Source organism: Budorcas taxicolor, chromosome 1 (assembly GCF_023091745.1).
Source record: "Budorcas taxicolor isolate Tak-1 chromosome 1, Takin1.1, whole genome shotgun sequence".
Taxonomy (NCBI): Eukaryota; Metazoa; Chordata; class Mammalia; order Artiodactyla; family Bovidae; genus Budorcas; species Budorcas taxicolor.
In genome coordinates, this window is record NC_068910.1 from 172,989,522 (window position 1) to 173,008,319 (window position 18,798).

Below are 18,798 nucleotides of genomic sequence, written 5' to 3' on the forward strand. Positions count from 1 at the left end.
CATGGGGTTCAGACATGACTGAGCAATAATATAATATTTTTTAAAGAACCTTAATGTGTGTTTTTAGCAAATAAACGCCTGATATTGTCTGTCACCCAGCACCTCTATTACTAGCCTTGATCTACAGAGATGGTAATTACATTCTTAAAGCTTCAAACTGGTGACTTTGGAGGGTTCACATACCGTATTTCTCACAACTGGTAATAACACAGGAGATATTAACTAGCTGCATGTGAAACTTTAAAATTTCATTTTCAGCAAAAAGATCTATGCAATTAGAATGTATTTGACCATTCTTTCTTGGGCACTATCAAAGGAGCACATAATTCACACAACTATTAAGAACACACACAAACAACTATCTAAGAGGTTGGCTGTTAGATGAATGAGTCACTGGCCCTTCCATCAAAAGAAGGAAAATAGCTTTCAATTTTTCAGAAAAAGCCTTAAGAGAAGAAACGAAACCCTTTCTTTCTCTAGTTACTTGACAGCTGCTGGCTAATATAACTAGAAAGGATGGGAATGCCTTACTACCTACTATTCTTAAAAAAAAAACCTATTTACTCCAAAGACTTAATTAATAAACAAATTTAAAAGGGTATTTGAAGAAAAGAACACATTACAAATACATTAAAAAATTTTTTTTGGTTTAAAGCAACACAACATATATATCTACCCAAAGAACCTTCAAAACCCATTTTGGGAAAAATACCTAAGAATCTTTATTTCTAAACCAACAAGCTACAGTGTCAGTTTGGTTACATATCTGAAGAAAACGAATCTTAGCTGCCAGTTCAATAGCACTTCTTAAGAACAGTCTACAGTGCCTTTAAAGGTGACAGAAAAAGATAATTAAGAGACCTGGAGAGTAGAAACGCACTGACTACTAAGTTTGTGCTTCCTTAAGGAGCTTTTAAAAACTGCTTTTGTCAGAAGTACTTAAACGTAGTGCCTTGTATAAACTTGGTTTTAAACTATGTTTTAATCCTCTTTCAAAGTGATCCAGAAAGTTGGAAGCATGGTGTGATCAAAATCTTATCTTTCTAAGATTAGCAAAGGAAGAGAAGGGTCCAAGTATCTTTTAAAATTCCCCTGCCCTAAATTACATAATCCTCCAAATTAATGCGATCGCTTGCTGCTGCTGCTGCTGCTAAGTCGCTTCAGTCGTGTCCGACTCGGTGCGACCCCAGAGACAGCAGCCCACCAGGCTCCCCCGTCCCTGGGATTCTCCAGGCAAGAACACTGGAGTGGGTTGCCATTTCCCTCTCCAATGCATGAAAGTGAAAAGTGAAAGTGAAGTCGCTCAGTCGTGTCCGACTCCCAGCGACCCCACGGACTGCAGCCTACCAGGCTCCTCCGCCCATGGGATTTGCCAGGCAAGAGTACTGGAGTGGGGTGCCATTGCTTGCAGTCTTTCAAACCCTGATTTGTGCAGAACTGAGTAAGCTTGTTCCTGGAAAGGAGAGAGAAAAGAAGGAATCACAATGACTCACTACCAGGAGCTCCTCTGGACTTTGCCCCAAGCCTGACACTGGATGGTGGATAAAGAAGTTGCTCCAGTCTGCAAGTGAAGCAACCAGACTTTTTTCATGGAGAGGCAACTTGAAGCCCCAGAAGCGACGCTGCAGTAAGGCAAAAGCCAAAAAGCCCCGCCCCGCGCTTCTGTTAAGGTTAATGAAAGGAAGGATGTAGTCCCGGACAACCCACCCCACCGCCCCGATTCCCTCCCTACCCCCACTTAAAGGAGGAGGGGGCTCTCAGTGCGGGAACCGGAGAGCAATTGCAGGCGGCAGCTGGGCGGGGCTCCACAAGGGGCCCTGGCAGGAGCCAGCTCCCAGGCAGCTGCTTTCAAAATCTGAAGGAGGGAAGGAAGAAGAGAGAGCGGGAAGGAGCTGGTGACCCCGCCCCAGCCCACGCCCAGGCCCAAGACGGCGGGAGGACTTTTCCGGCTGGGGTACCCAGCAGCAGGCAGGACGGGGACGCGGACGCTCGCAAGCCCAGCCAACACTCAGCAAGAATGGAAATCCCTCCGACCCACTACCCGGCCGCCAGGGCGGCTTCGGTGGTAGAGAGCTGCATCAACTACCAGCAGGGGACTCCCCACAAGGTGTTTCTGGTGCAGACAGTCAAACAAGCCAGCCTGGAGGTGAGTCAGGCAGAGGGCGGTGGGGCACAGGCGAGCGTTCCCTCCATTCCCTCCGCTCCCTGCTTGTCTGCTCCCAACTCCCCCAGACACCATGCCTGTTTCGGGTCTCACTGCTGCCGTCTCTCTAAAGCAGCTGGTGTTTCTGGCATTTCTCTAGTCTCTGGGGGCAGCCCCGGGGCTGTTTATTGTTTTCACAGGGAAACACACACTGATAGTTTTTATGGGCACTATTATAAGGAAATGGATAAATGTTCTCAGTTTGGGGCGACTTCTCCCCTTTCCCCAAGTGAAACCTACAAGAACCATTTTCAAAAGTTTCTTAAAACTGGTACCATGTTTCTCATCTACTGCTCCAATCTGGACCAACAAAAGCTTTGGTCTTGATTCTTCATTGCCTAAATTTTAAGACCAATTGTTCATTTGGCCAAAACGAAGGGTAAACAAACAAACAAACAAACAAACAACAGAAACTGACAAAACGGAGTCAGAGTGAAGGAATTGTGGGCTGAAGCTTCACTTCAACCACCCAAACACTACTGCTATTGACTGCTGTAAGTGATGGGCTCTCTCTGGCTAAGGGGTTAAATTAAGTGCTATGCTTAAGACCTTAGCAAGCACTAAGCTTGTTTCCATTTTACTGAAATCTAATGGATCTGACAGAAGTTTAACTGCTAACAGTCTGTAAGAGCTAACAGGGAGTACATATTTCAAAACCACACCAGGTAACATAATTAGGTATAAACTTTGAATTGTATCTTGATTCAAAAGTGAAGTACCTAAATGTTTGTCTTACTGTTATAAAGTTCATTAAAGTCTCATTCTGCAGGTCCACTAATACACAAGGAAAAGCAGTACTTAACATCTCTAATCACTTTGCAGTAATCTGCCTCAAAATGGAATTCTGTTTGGGGGCTTTATGAAAAATCTTTTCAGGGGGTATCCTATTTGTCATCTTTAGAATTAAAAATGTTAAAATTTCTTATGTGGAACTCAGGGTCACGGATCCAGATGTCAGCATTCTATGATGATTGAAAGTGAATTATAACCGATTATATATGCTTTTATCCCATTCTTGTTCTCATCCAAAATAACCCTGCTTAGACGTCACACACGGTGACATGCCTTGCTCAAGGCTTTAGTCATTTACCTCCAAAAGTCAGCTTACCCCAGCCCCATCAAAAGAGAATGGATTCCTCTAACAATATAAAGACTTTTTGTTGTTGTTGTTATATATTTCTTGTTATAAAAACACATTTTCTTAATTTTAGGATATTCCAGGAAGAGGACATAAATACCGCCTTAAATTTTCTGTGGAAGAAATTATCCAAAAAGTAAGTGAAATATCCTTTATTATGAAATAAAATTTGATGCCTAACATTCCAGGTCACCTCTGCTGATCAAATCATAGGATTGATTTGTTTTGTTTTGTTTTTTTGAGAAAAAGTTGTGAAATTCCTGCCTCAAAAAAAAAAAAAAATAGATCACCATACAAGGGTTTTACTTCTTGTGTATTCTGAGATACACTTAGTATTTCTATTGAGCTATTTAGAAGAGGCTCTAGATACTTCAATACGAATAAATTTCCTTTGAAAATGTTATATATGCATAGGTCAGTGTGAATTTATGCCTAATATGAAGAAGTGAAATAATTAACTCTCTAATCATCATTTAGGTATTTTGTATTTATTTCATTCTGTTTCTTTTATTTAAAGAAAGCAAGTGCTTTTGGTTATTTATGAGCAACAGAAAGGCCAACTGATACCACTGTGTTCAGATTAGAATCCTTCAGTAAAGGGGCAGGGACAATTTTAAAAATTATACACCTATCAAATTATTAACAAGACAAACTTAAAAGGAAGGAACTGCCACTTGTACCATAACCATCTTGAAATTTTAAAAAGCTTGCCCATTTGTTAAGCATAACTAAGAGATACAGGCTAACAGAGAGAGATCCACTAAAAGGCATCTGAGCTGCTAGACGAATATTCATCTTTATAAAGCAGAACCAATGCTACAATTTTCTCATTGTACATCTGGATACAGATTGAAGAATCTGAGTTTGAGAAAATTTTTGTTATTTCAGGAGGAGAGAAGAATAGAATGACTTAATAAAGTCAGACTAAAATCTGCCTTAGAGATGGACTTCCCATTACTACTGAAATACATTCAAAGTTTTCAACGAATTTACAAGATTATGAGGCTTTATAAGTTATAAACTAAGTTACCTATTTTAGCTACCTCTAAGAAAACTGACTTCCCTAGTGGCTCAGATGGTAAAGTGTCTGCCTACAATGCAGGAGACCTGGGTTCGATCCCTGGGTTGGGAAGATCCCCTGGAGAAGGAAATGGCAACCCACTCTAGTACTCTTGCTTGGAAAATCCCATAGACGGAGGAGCCTGGTAGGCTACAGTCCACAGGGTCGCAAAGAGTTGGACACAACTGAGCGAGTTCACTTCAAGAAAATTACTGGGCAACCATAAATTAGATACCTCTGAAATAGGCACATTCAAGTCCAGTCTGAAGTAATACCATAAGGGGGACAATGCTTTAAAGGTTCTATCTCAAAGAATAATAATTAATAATGGATGTCCATCTACATGTAAAGATCTTTTGCAAAATATTTCAAATAGGAAGTTACAGTGAACTGCACAGCTGAAGTACTGTACCCTCCAACGGGACAAGATACTGCACCAGAAGTCAACTTCACATTTGAAGGAGAAATTGGAAAAAACCCAGATGAAGAAGATAATGCATTTTATGAAGGACTCAAGTCCATGAAGGAACCACTAGAAGCACAAAATATTCCAGGTATATAAATATATAGCAGAGGAAAATATTTTTTCAATTTTAAAAACAGTATCAATTTACCTGTGCTCAAAATTGTTAAGATGTTTGCATTATGCTGGAAATAAACTGACTTCCACAAAAATATTCATTACTAATCTAACAACAAAAAAAGGCCTTAGGACTTTATAGACATAGCTTAATTACTTTCTGCACACATTTGAAGAAATGTAAGAAATGACTTAGAATTTACGTTTTAAAAGGTTAATACCCTCTATGTAAAATAATTCCATTTATCATATAAATATTTCCTTCACCAGACAGTTTTGGAAATGTACCTCCAGAAATGAAGCCAGTTCGACATTTAGCCTGGGTTGCCAGTGGTTATATAATATGGCAAAATTCTACTGAAAATACATGGTATAAAATGGCAAAAATTCAAACTGTCAAGCAAGTGGTAAGTAATTTCTATAAAATACACTCTAAATAGGTTCACTTTTTATAAAAGATGTCCTAATTCATGATGGGATAAATAGTGCCCCTTCAGTCATTTTGTATTTAAAGTAGTGAACTCAGTATTTGAAGGAGAGGTCAGTTATCAAGGCTGGAGAAGGTGAAGCTGAAGTTTCAGGAGTGAAGTCTTCAGTTATAATTTGGCAATGGTTTTTGTGTACAGCTTAATACAGATCATTTCCGTAGGCAGCCTAAGTTTTGTGTTCTGATCACTATCATCATAAGATACTGAAACTACTCTGCTTTTTTCCTCTCCTCAGATGTTAGTACCAGAGCTAGATACAGGGTTGACATTTTCCCCACCTGGATCCGCCAAAATAAAATATTAGCATCTCAGTCTCTGTGAAGCTTGCTGCACACAACTGTCTTTGATAACCATTCAGTCATAACTGCCTGCCTCCTATCTTGTTTGTTGCTAGCATGTACTTTAAGTCTGATAGAACTACTCCAAACTGCCTCTTTCTAGACCTTAAAGAGATTAAAACAAATTGAGTTTAGCTTTATTAAGAGGTTTAAAAGAAAAAAAAAATGTCAACTAGTAGTATTTAATGGAATGCAAGAAAAAGATTCTGTAAGAGAAAAGCAGTTTCCATTGGCTTATCTCAGTTTGTTGATAACAAACTGCAAGAAAGCTGGAGCACCTTTACTCCACAAACTTTTGCAACTACTTATCAGAAACTTTTGGGCTAGATCACACATAAGTAACCGTCCTGATCTTTCAGTTCAGTTCAGTTCAGTCGCTCAATCGTGTCCAATTCTTTGCGTCCCCATGAATCGGCAGCACGCCAGGCCTCCTGTCCATCACCAACTCCTGGAGTTTACTCAAACGCACGTCCATTGAGTCAGTGATGCCATCCAGCCATCTCATCCTCTGGCGTCCCCTTCTCCTCCTGCCCCCAATCCCTCCCAGCATCAGGGTCTTTTCCAATGAGTCAACTCTTCGCATGAGGTGGCCAAAGTACTGGAGTTTCAGCTTTAGCACCATTCCTTCCAATGAACAACCAGGACTGATCTCCTTTAGGATGGACTGGTTGGATCTCCTTGGAGTCCAAGGGACTCTAAAGAGTCTTCTCCAACACCACAGTTCAAGAGCATCAATTCTTTGGCGTTCAGCCTTCTTCACAGTCCAACTCTCACATCCATACATGACCACTGGAAAAATCATAGCCTTGACTAGTCGGACCTTTGTAGGCGAAGTAATGTCTTTGGTTTTTAATATACTATCTAGGTTGGTCATAACTTTCCTTCCAAGGAGTAAGGTTCTTTTAATTTCATGGCTGCAATCACCATCTGCAGTGATTTTGGAGCCCCCCAAAATAAAGTCTGACACTGTTTCCACTGTTTCCCCATCTATTTCCCATGAAGTGATGGGACCAGATGCCATGATCTTCCTTTTCTGAATGTTGAGCTTTAAGCCAACATTTTCACTCTCCTCTTTCACTTTCATCAAGAGGCTCTTTAGTTCCTCTTCACTTTCTGCCCTAACGGTGGTGTCATCTGCATATCTGAGGTTATTGATATTTCTCCCGGCAATCTTGATTCCAGCTTGTGTGTCTTCCAGCCCAGCATTTCTCATGATGTACTCTGCATATAAGTTAAATAAGCAGGGTGACAGTATACAGCCTTGATGTACTCCTTTTCCGGTTTGGAACCAGTCACTTGTTCCATGTCCAGTTCTAACTGTTGCTTCCTGACCTGCATATAGGTTTCTCAAGAGGCAAGTCAGGTGGTCTTGTATTCCCATCTCTTTCAGAATTTTCCAGTTTATTTTGATCCACACAGTCAAAGGCTTTGGCATAGTCAATAAAGCAGAAATAGATGTTTTTCTGGAACTCCTTTGCTTTTTCCATGATCCAGCGGATGTTGGCAATTTGATCTCTGGTTCCTCTGCCTTTTCTAAAACCAGCTTGAACATCTGGAAGTTCACGGTTCACGTACTGCTGAAGCCTGGCTTGGAGAATTTTGAGCATTACTTTACTAGCGTGTGAGATGAGTGCAATTGTGGGGTAGTTTGGGCATTCTTTGGCATTGCCTCTTTGGGATTGGAATGAAAACAGACCTTTTCCCATCCTGTAGCCACTGCTGAGTTTTCCAAATTTGCTGGCATATTGAGTGGAGCTCTTTCACAGCATCATCTTTTAGGAGTTGAAATAGCTCAACTGGAATTCCATCACCTCCACTAGCTTTGTTTGTAGTAATGCTTCCTAAGGCCCACTTGACTTCACCATCCAGGATGTCTGGCTCTAGATGAGTGATCACACCATCGTGATTATTTTGGTTGTGAAGGTCTTTTTTGTGCAGTTCTTCTGTGTATTCTTGCCACCTCTTCTTAATATCTTTTGCTTCTGTTAGGTCCATACCATTTCTGTCCTTTATCGAGCCTATCTCACCTTATCCTTAAAGGACCTTCTTTGTTGATATAGTCAGTAGGGATTGTTTCAAGAGACTATATAGTGAGAATACTTTTATTCAATCCTAGGGCAATCTTTATAATTACTGTTAACCAAAGGAGCCACAGGATTTTTCAATGCCTCATTATAAGCGTTTAAGAGCCTTATTTAAGTACAGGAAATTTCTGATGATCAAGGTTTGAAACTATGTAGATAACGATATTTCTGTGTAGTTGATGGTATACTTTAGATGCCCAAAGCAGTAGACAGCATAGATCAAAGCTTTAGTTACAAAATCAAATATTACATGTTATTATTTTCAGTTTTTAAAAGAGAATTTCTATTATAAAATTGGTTTTCTTTAGTGTAAACACTCATTTCAGCTGTTTATCCCTTAAACAGCAATGCAAATATTAAGGAATCTTAAATGACAAATTATAGACTGAAATGTTCTAAAATGTTCAAATTATAGACTATAATGTTATGAGTTCCACGACTCAGAAACTAAAAACAGAAAGGGTAAATGATTTATACAGTAAGGAATGAAAAAAAAAAAACAACGATTTAAAACATAGTTTGAAAGAAATCTTATTTGTAAGAGAATAGTTTTTCTGCCAGGCCAAATAAATTATGACATTCAATTTGTAATTTTTTTTGGCTGTGCTGTGTGGCACGTAGAATCTTAGTTCCCTGACCAGGGATTGAACCCATGCCCCTGCAGTGGATGTCCTAAATACTGTACTGCCAGGGAATTCCACAACATTCAATTTTTAATTTTACTTAATTATCATCATCATCTACTAATGAAAAATGATTTTTAAAATTAAAATATACTTTTTACCAATGATACTAAGTTTAAAATGCCAGGTTTTTATTTTTTATTATAGCAAAGAAATGATGACTTCATCGAGTTAGACTACACTATTCTTCTTCATGACATTGCATCTCAGGTATAGTATCATTTACCATTATTTAATGTCACTTTGGAAATTGAGACTCACTTTGTAGCCTCAGTGTATGCCTTGTTAATTTTGACTCTAAATTAGAATTCATGTAAATTCAAATAGGCACCAGACTGAAGTATATTACCACTTGTAGCAATTTAACTTGTCTTATGCTATCTTTATGAGGACTGTTTTGTCTCCAACAGAACATAAGTCCAACTGTTTTCCTAAATGTTTTTATTAACTTTATCACAGCATTAGTTTCTTTTTCTTGCAGGAGATTATTCCTTGGCAAATGCAAGTTCTCTGGCATCCACAATATGGTACTAAAGTAAAACATAATAGTCGTCTGCCAAAGGAAGCACAATTGGAATAAACGAAGACCATAACATTGGATTAAGTGTAAACATGCTTGTTAACGACGACCTGTATACCAGTCTTCATTGATATCTAGCTTAAGGGGTTAGACAAATCCCAGAAGTGTCATTATCAATAAATGGCCTGATTACAGTACAGAACTATATCGCTTCCATAATAAAGAGCATCACAGTGTAAAAGTGTCTTATCAAGAGTAACAGTGCCATGATACCCCTAATAAAACCTTTTAATTCCAGCCTCATAGCTTGTTTCACCGTGTTGGATACTTACGGAACAGGGGCCGTAATGGTCTCTCTGAAAGCAACTTTTGGCTTTCCTGTGATACAAGGACAGCCATATTCTCTTTCCATTCGCTAAAAAGAACAAGAGAGATCTTTTTTGATATATTTAAATTAAAAAATAATAAACTAAAAGAAGAAAAATCCTAAGAGTCTTAATTACCTTAGAAGGATTCATTTAAAAGTGAAAATGTTAGTCACTCAGTCATGTCCGACTCTTTGTGACCCCACAGACTGTAGCCCATCAGGCTCCTCTGTCCATGGGATTCTCCAGGCAAGAATACTGGAGTGGGCTGCCATTCCCTTCTTCAGGGAATTTTCCCAACCCAGGGATCAAACCCGGGGGTTTCCTGCATTGCAGGCAGATGCTTTACCATCTGAGACACCAGAGAAGGTTATGATGAGCAAATAATAAATCTAAAACCACTTAAGTACCTTATGAGGATAAATACATTACAAACTTTTATAGATTTTATATGAACAAATTCTAATTTAGACTGATTAACTTACACTTACCTCTGGTTAATCTACTAAAACTTTACCTCTGCTCCATTTTATTACATATTCATTGGAATGGTACATGGATCTATTGTCTGAATTTTCTGCTATCTCAACTTCAGAGATACAATCACAACCAGAATTTTTAATCATAAGTCAGATATATTAAATAAGTCATATATATTTTGATCTCATTCATATACACATAAGACCTTTCCTAGGAAAGTAGGGTCTCCCATCTACCCATTTGTTTATCTACATTATATTGATCTTCAAGTACTGACTTGAGAAGAAAACAGGTAAGAAATGGCCTGGAGAGTGAGTACTGGTGGGCTGACTTTCTCAGCAGGTTTCTCCCTGAGGTTGTCCCCCTACGGCTGAGACCTTAGGGATATACTTGACCCAAAGAACCATGACCTAGGTATGGATGGATAGTCTGACTGCAATCTTTTACAAATAAAAAGCTTTAGAAATCAAAAGTAATTAATTAGTAACAGATAGTAGAAGATGCAGTGTACCACATCTGGATAAAAAACCAGAGTGAAGACTGAAGAACCACTATTAGTTTACGACCATTAGACTGAGAATTCTTGACTTTTACACTCTTAAAACACAGACATAAATGAAATGACTTTAACTTCTTTGTTATTCACTACCTGAGCATAGATTTCCAGGTGTAATTCTCCCATTCCAGATACAATTGTCTCTTTGCTCTCAGTGTCAAAGTGGACTTTAAATGTGGGATCTTCTCTTGTAAACCTGCCAATACCTTTTGAAAATTTTTCCAGATCATTCTTCAAAAAAAAAAAAACACATTATACATTGTACTAAGCATGATAAGCAATGAAACTGTTAGAATCTGATTGAATGAAATCAAATACATGGGCAGTTAAATAAAAATGATCTACCGTTTAAGTTCTTCATGCTATTTTAATATATGAACTTGGAAACCACACAAGAGAGCAAGGAACAGCTAACTTACACAATTTTCTTTTCACACCAAGATTCAAGAGTCTAAGACTTAACTATGCCCTTTCCTATTGACAAAATCTCTCCATTTGTGGAAAACTCCCCATAAAACAGAAAGTAGAATCTGTGTTAGAGTTTAGAAATCCTAAACCAAAGGATTGTTTGAGGCTGTAATCTACTGTAACTGTGTTAGAGTTTAGAAATCCTAAATCAAAGAAATCAGCACGGTCACCAAGACTCTAGGTTCAAGAGGACAGTTAAGACCAGCAAATGCACACTGAGACATCTCCATTTCCAAATAATCTACCTGGATGTAGTGGGATGTACCTCTATCCTCCTTAGATGTTAATTCCTTATGTGGTAAGCAGAATGGTGTTCTTCTTTAAAGGCATGCCCCATTCCCCCCACATCTGTAACTGTTACCTGATAAAAGGGACTCTGTGGATGTGATTAAAGGTACAGACTCTTCAGATGGGGAGATTATCATGAATAATCTGGACAGGTCCAATGTAATTGCATGAGACTTTAAAAATGGAAGAGGAATGAAGAAGGGCAGTTGAGAGACAAGCGGGAAATAACAGGAGATATCTGAAGTATGAGAGGGGCTCATTTCACTGTTGCTGGCACTGAAGACAGGACAAAGGGGGCTACGAGCAGCCTCTAGAAGCTAGGAATGGCCCTCAGATGACACCACGGAAATCTCAGGTCCCACAGCAAGCAGCTGAATTCTGCCAACAATCTAAGCAAGCAAGGAACCAAACTGTCCCCCAGAGCCTCCAAGAAAGGAACACAATCTTGCCAATACTTGATTTTATCCCATTAAGAACTGTGAATTGTAACCTATACAACTGTAAAATAATACATTTGTACTGTTTTTAAGCCACTAAGTTTTTGCTAATTTCTTATGGCAGCAATAGAAAATTAACAAGCCCTGAATCACCAGTGTTAACAGCCACATACGTAGCTAAAGAGGTGTTAATGTGTTTTGTTTATGTTATCTGGAATTCTAACCACAAGGCTGCAAGGTAGAATTATCCCCATTTTACAAGTGAGGAAGCTAGGTACAGAGAAGTCAAGTGACTTGCTCAAGGCCACCCAGCTAACTAGGAGTGAATCTTAAGTTAGCCTACCTCCAAAGTCTTTTCCCTTTTCTCCACTACTGAGATTCAGGGTTTTATGCAGGGTTTCATTATTTGATTTGTATTAACTCCAGCAAGCAGACAACCCTGAGACACCAAAAACCTTTTTGAATATTGACCCATTTGATTTCCATCCATTATTGTGAACTATCAACAGTAAAATGTCTACATAAACTCTGAATTCAGGAATAAGGAATAACATTTTTAACTTCTAGTCCTTTGACTTCCAAAGGGAAAAGCAACCAATTTGGCAAAGAACTTTGAACAAACTGGCCTATCACTGTGGTAAGATGTAAGGTTCGACTTGCTTCAAATTTCTGAGATGGAGTGACTGAACGTTTCTTGCCACCTCGACATTCTCTTTTCTGTAATTTGAGAAGGAAAATCTCAAATGAAGATGAAGCAGTAGCCGTTAATATATCCATAAGACAATAAATCAGAACATGTTGTATAATGATAGTACCTAGATGACGAGATCATAAAATGTTCACTCAATGCATAAATGAATTAATTTCAATATAGTACATTAACATGACAGTTATGAATATAACTAACTTAAGAACTAAACAATTATGGTTCAAGATCAGGACTAATTTCAGTGACAAGTTATGCAAACACAGAACCTATTCAAGCAATTTTGGCTGAAAAGCTAAATGACATGAAATACAATCATAAAACTGTTATATCTGAAAGTGAGTCAAAACAGTCTTATTTGCAGGCCTTCCATGTCATAATCAGACATTTACTGCATAACTACCATAGACGTGGAGATGTACTATAATCCATGAGGCAATTACTTGATGCAGTTTTCTGTTGTTCTTTACAGTGAGGTTTTTCTGCAATTTAGGACAAATGCCCCAATTTCCTCTTTTCTATCTCTTATGATCTGCATCTGGGAAGTTACTTACACTTACCATTCTGGAGCCAATGATATACCTTCACTACAGTAAGAGTCATAAAGCACAGTCTCATGAATACATTAAAACCATCGACTTCTTCAAATATGCTGAGGAGTACTTACTAATAATAGACTGGTAAATTTTAAAAGATGATTTGAATACCAGAAAAGGACACAGAATCCATAAGAATCCATGCTTATAGTCATCACAAGACACCATATGCATTGTGGAGACAGGTGAAAATGAGCTCAAGGTTTTACTGTGATTTACTACATGCTAAATCAAACTCCTACCTTGTTAGATGGCTTCATTGCTATTGAAATGACAGGATCGGGAACATGAATTGACTCCTAAAATATTTTTAAAAGAACAGACAAGAATTCAAATACAGTACTGTATATGTCAGAGATGGATTAATTTTAATGTTCTTTACAGCAGAAAAAAACTATAGTCAACATCCTTAAGGCAGACAAAATATATCTTGCTCTACTTTTCATTAAATGATGAATATATTAATATATAAATAAAGGTTATACTGCAATCATTGATAAGAGAAGCAGAGAAAGGGACTAGATTCTTCATACATACAATATCTCATTTAACTAGTCACAACTCTGAGAGGCAGATGGATTTTATTATCCCCATTTTACAAATAAAATAATTAAAGGGTTGGCAAGAAAAATGAATAACTTGGTCAAGGGCCAGCCATAGCACAGGGCAGAAGTAAGGCTCTGACCAAGGTCTATTTGCTTCAAAGCTCGAGCACTTCCCACAACCTCCAGTCCCTTTATACTGCTAATGACAAGTTTAGAGAAAGTCTCATCAATAATACTTATTAAAAAGTCCACTTATTGAAACTGATTTTTGTAGTGTACTAACTCCACATGTAAAACCACAGACATCAGAGAATATTAAACAAAAGAGCTAAATTATAAAATTTAGAATTTATCATATGATATAGGAGCTATTACAGAGATCATCTGTTAGGGCTGGACGAGTTCTTATATATAAACAACCTACTGTAAGCTCCTATCCCCTTTGTACTCATATTCTTCCTTTACTGAATTCAGGAGAGGAAGCACCCTCATGAACACATGGTCATACTGTCGAAGAGCCACCCTCCTGTGGGGGCAAAAAGGGGGCGGGAGTGAAGGGGACTGAAAGGCAGGAAGTGCCCTGAGCATACTCTCCTAGTTGCGTCCTGCCTGCAGAGCACAATTCCCCTGAGTCCAGCCTAAATGTTACAGTCTGCTCTAATGGTTCTCTAGGAGACTGAGGGAGGCATCCTCTCTCCAGCTGTGAGTTACTAAGGAAGGAGCACTTGGCTGGGACCAGCCTGATGATGGTGACAGCAACCAGGGACGCACCCACAATGGGGAGGAATCACAGCCACACAGTCCAGGTTACCTAGTGGAGATTTTCCCTCCATGCTAAACCTTGGAGGATGGTGGAATGTTTTTACTAAGAAAAATCAGGTAAGTTAGCTAACACAGGGCACTTGTTCAGTTGACATTAAAAGAGCCACAGCCAATCTACACTTGATGCCTGTGGCACTCAATGAAAACTTCTGTGTTTTTCTGAAGTACCAAGATATACACTTTTGAAATGCAAGTGATAAACAGCTTTGAAGTTAAATGACTTACCATCGAAAGGCCGCTATTATCTTTGTTTGTGAATGTGTCTCCACTGGCACAGTCAATGCCAAACAATGCACAGATGTCTCCAGCAAACACTTCCTCAACATCCTAAAGAAAGAAATAATACAGAATGATACTTGCAAGTCACTCAAATCTGTACATAATCACTAAAAAGTAACTGCACAATAAACACACTGTGCACAAACAAACATGCCAGAATCTCACCATGAATTCCACAAAGAATTAGATAGAATCAATGCAATACCAACAATCAACCATGGTGAGATACACCTTCAACAGGGCTCTTATTTAAACCACATCTCAACTGGCAAGATTCTACTGTAAATGGAACTCAGAACACAGCATCCTTACTTGCAGGATCTGCAGTACCAACAGAACACAGAGCCTCGTGGTTCTAAAGTTATTCCTATAGAATTAAAAAGTATGAAGTACTACAGGTGCTGCCACTGTCTAACAAGGAAATGTGTATGACAAAGGCATACACGGAAAACTTGCAAAGGAAGTTCTGAAAACAAAGGCAGGAGATGTAAGCAGTTAAGAAAACAGGAAATCTAAGAATAAAGCACTGGGGCCTCTAAACTTCCTAGTCTTTGTCCTTTTAAATTAACAGTTCATTCGTAACAGCTGTGGCTGTGAATGCGCAAGTGTGTGTGTCTTGCTTTAATGGTTACACAGCTATAGGGATAGCTGTGACAATCACTAATCCCTCTAGCCTGCCCCCTGCTGCCTATTTCAAAAACAACGATGTCTAATTTTGAAAGACTGTCTATTCATTTTCCAGGAGATACAACAGTTATGGACGCCAAAAATGTCTACCATAAGATTTTGCTTAGACTAATAAGTTTCTCTAGGAATAACAGAGCTGAACTGGGAAAGGGTGCAAGGAGAAGACAATCTCCTGTACTTGGTATTCCTGCCAACACTTAACCCTGTGGACCACAGAAGGCTAGGACAGGTTCACAGCCAATTCAAAAAGTCAAATCATAAGCCAAAGTTTATCTCCCAGACTAGGCCTTCAGAGGTTTTAAATCTTTAAATCAACTCTAGCACCAATAATGCCCTTCTAGGGGGTTGATTCTATTTCCATATTTCAGGAAGTAAATCCACTAAGCAATATGGGAAGTTAATGTAAATGTATTATTCTCATTTACTTTTGAGAACCACAGTTCCACTAAACTAAAAACCTATTATACTCTTTCCAAGGTTAGCTCTTGAGGAAAGTGCTGTCCCTTCTCCCTAACCCTGGCCACTGAGGCAAGACAGCTAACTCACAAATGGTGGTATAAAATGTGTTCTTGCTGCTAAGTTGCTTCAGTCGTGTCCGACTCTGTGCAACCCCATAGATGGCAGCCCACCAGGCTCTGCCATCCCTGTGGTTCTCCAGGCAAGAGCACTGGAGTGGGTTGCCATTTAATATGTGCTCATTTAGCCTACACCAAAGCGCTACATGAGAAATGTAGCCCACCTAACTAAAAAGGAAGAAGCTAGGGAAACACAGTCAACTAGAGGTGATTTTCTTGTGGAGCTCAGGATACCAAAAAAGCAGACCTATTTCAACTGCATGAGAGAAATTTCTGATCGTACAACGAAGCGCGGATACTCGCCTCCATCATGTCGGCATGCATGCGGACCAGTCGCTGCACACGCACTTTCTTTCTCGTCCTTGTATTATAGATGTTATCACCTTTCTTCAACTCTCCTTGATAATTGCGAACATAAGTTAACTGGCCAAATCGACCCGCCTAGAAGTCAAGATTAGGTAAGGACAGAAAGAGTAAAAAAGAAACATAGGAATCAAAAATAAGAGGAAAATTTCATAATCACCTTCAAATACTTGCTCTCAGTTTTAGTAGTACAACTTACATATATATGTTTCAGCTTATTGTCATAAACTACTTTGATGCTAGTTTTGAATAAAGTTAAATGGTTCTTGTTCTTTCTGATATCAAAATCCAAGACACTACTTTTGTTTCCTCTGAAAAAAGTTATTAGAAAAAGTTTTAAAATTATATAATAAGGCAGTTATTTCATAAGTTCAGTTTAATACAGTAAGATATAAAAATAAGGTAACATTATATTAGAAAGACAACAAAAATATCATTAGAAATGAAAGACTATACATGTTAGAAAAACTGATAATCACCTGGAAAGCTATGCAAATATGAATTCTGTAAAGTAATTGAATATAAAATGAATAATCAGGATCATTTCCTCCTGAATATTAACACTCAATGTTAGGTAAATATTTAAAAGTTGCCAGTTCTTCCATATTAATATTTAGGTTTATACAACAGCAATAAAATTCCAAAGAGGACTTTTAAAATATATTATTAGTGATTTTTAATATTTAGAAGAAAAGCTAAAAACAGAAAATAACTGATATAAGAACATGTTAAATACTTCAAAATATTAAAAGTAATAGCTCTTATAGAATAAATATCTAAAATGTTTAATTCATTAGTCAACAGATAAAAAAGGAGACATGACAATCAATGAAAAAATTTGACACTGTTCAAAAACTGGTAACTGTACAAATGTTCTTCTATTTGGAGACAGAGGAAATACACTTAGATCCTAATACTGCATTCAGCAAAACAAAGTCCAATAGGATTAACAATGAAAACAACAAAAAAACCCACAAGAAAGCAGAAGAGATAAAAGTAAGTATTTATAGAATATAATCAAAGAGGAAGACTGAGAAAACGACAAAAGACAAAGATTGATGTATTTGACTATGTACATTTTAAACTAATTGGTTTCTTAAAATTTTATTAGAGAAAGATTCATACAAGTAAGTAAAACACTTTGACTCTAATTTTTAAAAGGGAAAAACAAAAAAATAAAGAGGGAATTACAAAAGAAGACACAGAATTGCATAATGATTATATGGAAAAATGTTTTCTATTATTAAGAATGAAGGCAAGATATGGGGAAAAAGATTGGGGGGAGGGATGGTTAAGGAAATGGACATATACACACTGCTACATTTAAAATGGATAACCAAGAAAGACCTACTGTTTAGCACAAGGAACTCTGCTCTATGTTATGTGGCAGCGTGGATGGGAGGGGAGTTTGGGGAAGAATGGATACATGAATATGTATGGCTGAGTCTCTTCCCTGTCCACCTGAAACTAAAAATATGAAAGCAATCTGGCAATATATACCATTAAACATTCAAAATATTTTATATCTTTTACTCAAGAAACACATTCTGGGTATTCTAAGAAAAATATTCCTAGGACTTCCCTGGTGGCACAGCGGATGGGAGTTGGCCTGGCAATGCAGGGGACATGGGTTTCATCCCTAGTCCAGGAAGACTCCACACGCCATGGAGCAACTCAGCCCGTGCGCTGCAACCACTGACAGTGTGCCTAGAGCCCGTGCTCTGCAGCGAGAGAAGCCGCTGCAATGAGAAGCCCAAGCACTGCAACAGAGAGTAGCCCCTGCTCACCCTGACTAGAGACAGCTCGCACACAGCCCACAAAGACCCAGCGCAGCCAAAGACGCCTAATAGACAAACACTGTCATTGCAATGTTATTTCTACTTTTAACTTAGAATTACTTTTCCTGGATTTAGAACAAAAATCATACTGTAAAAATTTAAAAATAAAAACTAGGAAAAAGCACACCCCCAGTATAATTCCATCCCAGAAATAACCACCCTCGAACACTTTCGACTTATCTACCTTTTCCTCCTTAAAATACTATACACAGAAGCAACACCACAACAAAAAGCACACCCAGTCCCCAAATCTTGGTTCCTAATACCATTCACAATTAAAAGGAACCAGGACTCTTAGACAAACAGCTGATTCTCGGGCTAGGGCAGGGAATATACAACATAAGCCTGGAAGGTAAGGAAGTGCTCAAAGAAGCAAAATACTGGGGAATGTCTAAGGGACACAAAAGCCGCCTGAAAGAGCACCAACAGCCAAAGTGCTCAATCTGGCAGTAAAATAAATAACATAGTACTGGATTTTAACTCAAAGTATGAAACAAATATACATAAGTCCAGACTGATAAAAACAAACGACTGAATAAATAAATATGGGGGAGAAAGGACAACTCTCCCTTTCAGAAGAATCCCACGTAACTCACAGAGACACTGCCCCCTCATGGAGGAAGAAAGTAATTCCCCACCCCTTAAGTGTGGGCTGTGCATAGAAACCTTCTTCTAGAGTCAGTATGAACAGGATGGGGG

General features: G+C 38.4%; 2 protein-coding genes across 2 annotated transcripts in view; one reads left to right on the top strand and one right to left on the bottom strand.

The window, feature by feature from the left end:
* GFM1 (G elongation factor mitochondrial 1) overlaps positions 1-18,798 on the bottom strand; it is a 52,202-nt gene that overhangs the window by 12,668 nt on the left and 20,736 nt on the right. Inside the window, exons 9-13 of the mRNA XM_052656277.1 lie at positions 16,202-16,339; positions 14,583-14,684; positions 13,233-13,289; positions 10,589-10,726; positions 9,427-9,509 (exon numbers count right to left, since the gene is read on the bottom strand). Coding sequence (XP_052512237.1) covers positions 9,427-9,509; positions 10,589-10,726; positions 13,233-13,289; positions 14,583-14,684; positions 16,202-16,339 — 518 coding nt within the window. The remainder of the gene's footprint in view (positions 1-9,426; positions 9,510-10,588; positions 10,727-13,232; positions 13,290-14,582; positions 14,685-16,201; positions 16,340-18,798) is intronic.
* Positions 1,963-9,348, top strand: LXN (latexin). The gene is made up of 6 exons (XM_052656386.1): positions 1,963-2,146; positions 3,415-3,477; positions 4,778-4,955; positions 5,252-5,388; positions 8,722-8,784; positions 9,056-9,348. The coding sequence occupies exons 1-6, from the start codon at positions 2,018-2,020 to the stop codon at positions 9,152-9,154; spliced, it is 669 nt and encodes a 222-aa protein (XP_052512346.1). The 5' UTR covers positions 1,963-2,017; the 3' UTR covers positions 9,155-9,348.

Coding starts and splice junctions, on each gene's coding strand:
- LXN (XM_052656386.1), top strand. CDS start 2,018: ATGGAAATCCCTCCGACCCACTACCCGGCCGCCAGGGCGGCTTCGGTG. Junction 3,478..4,777: donor TGGAAGAAATTATCCAAAAA/GTAAGTGAAATA, acceptor TATTTCAAATAG/GAAGTTACAGTGAACTGCAC. Junction 8,785..9,055: donor TTCATGACATTGCATCTCAG/GTATAGTATCAT, acceptor TTTTTCTTGCAG/GAGATTATTCCTTGGCAAAT.